The sequence below is a fragment of the Mustela nigripes genome, unplaced genomic scaffold (assembly GCF_022355385.1).
Source record: "Mustela nigripes isolate SB6536 unplaced genomic scaffold, MUSNIG.SB6536 HiC_scaffold_1346, whole genome shotgun sequence".
Lineage (NCBI taxonomy): Eukaryota > Metazoa > Chordata > Mammalia > Carnivora > Mustelidae > Mustela > Mustela nigripes.
The window spans coordinates 5,727-6,964 of record NW_026740753.1 but is presented as its reverse complement, the minus strand read 5'-3'; the positions used below and the strand labels follow the sequence as shown (position 1 = coordinate 6,964).

Sequence of the window (1,238 nt, the reverse complement as noted above, 5' to 3'; positions counted from 1 at the left end):
ACATGTGGGGACAGTGTGTGCCCCGCTGAGGGCAGAGAACAGGCATGTAGCATGCAGAGAGCCTGGGCTGTGCAGGTGTTTCTCAAGGACAATGGGAAATTGCAACATGTGCTTCAGTGGAGGACGAAAATGGGACATAGAAGAGGTTGATGAAGGGAAGTTCCCCGGAGACTGGTGAGATCTCTGCTGTGTGGAAGAAGCAAAGTTATATTCTTGTGGTTGGCTGCACGGAGAACACGAGGTATGAGAGATGAAAGAAAAAAAAAATCCCTGTGGACAGCTGAGAGTCTGGAGAGGAAATCCCTGATCTCAAAAGGAAGTCCTACCTACTGCACCTGCTCCTGGGTCTGATCTCTGCTGTGGATGCTGAGCACTCTCTGCTGCCCTGAGTGCCCCTGCAGCTCAGCACATCCTGTGACAACAGGGAGGTTTCTGTCCTGGCTCACACTGAGGGCCTATCACTGTGTCTCTCGCACAGTAATACACAGCCGTGTCCTCAGTTCTCAGGCTGTTCATCTGCAGATACAGCGTGTTCTTGCCGTTGTCTCTGGAGATGGTGAATCGGCCCTTCACAGAGTCTGCGTAGTATGTGCTACTTCCATCACTGCTAATACGTGCGACCCACTGCAGCCCCTTCCCTGGTGCCTGGCGGACCCAGTACATGTAGTAGTTGCTGAAGGTGAATCCAGAGGCTGCACAGGAGAGTCTCAGGGACCCCCCAGGCTTCACCAGGTCTCCCCCAGACTCCACCAGCTGCACCTCACACTGGACACCTGCAGATGGAAGACATCTTGGTCAGGAAACTATCACATATCCTGTTTTTCTCTCACTCACATTCACTCACATACTCAATTTCTTTTTTTCTCCATAAATTACCTTTTAAAAGAGCAAGAAGGAAAATCCATCCCAGTACAAATTCCATGGTGAGCTGTCTGTGTTCTGTCCTGATCACTGAATGAACACTTGGGTGTCCGGGCCTGGGGCTCCTCTCCCAGCTGCAGGATCTGGCTGTGCTGGTTAAATAAGCAGAGGACAGGCCCTATTTGCATGTCCTCTGGCTATATATTCAGCTTAGGGATCTATTCTGACAGAAAGGCAGTGACCCAGTCCGTTGTGAATACCTTTAATTTAGTGCCAATGACAAATTTTGAAAAAATTTTTTTTATTATATAACTTTCCAGTGTGTATAATTGTGTTTGTAATGTGTCCATGAACATATACGGGGTGAGACTGACCCC

At 49.1% G+C, this 1,238-nt stretch overlaps 1 gene segment (V, D, J or C); it reads right to left on the bottom strand.

Moving 5' to 3' along the window:
* Positions 1 to 446: 446 nt before the first annotated feature.
* Positions 447 to 1,014, bottom strand: LOC132008819 (immunoglobulin heavy variable 3-74-like; the record flags this gene model as incomplete). The annotated part of the segment is given in 2 exon segments: positions 447 to 773; positions 877 to 1,014. Coding segments are annotated over 2 exon segments (373 nt in total), but the record flags the coding sequence as incomplete, so codon positions are not given.
* Positions 1,015 to 1,238: the final 224 nt, after the last annotated feature.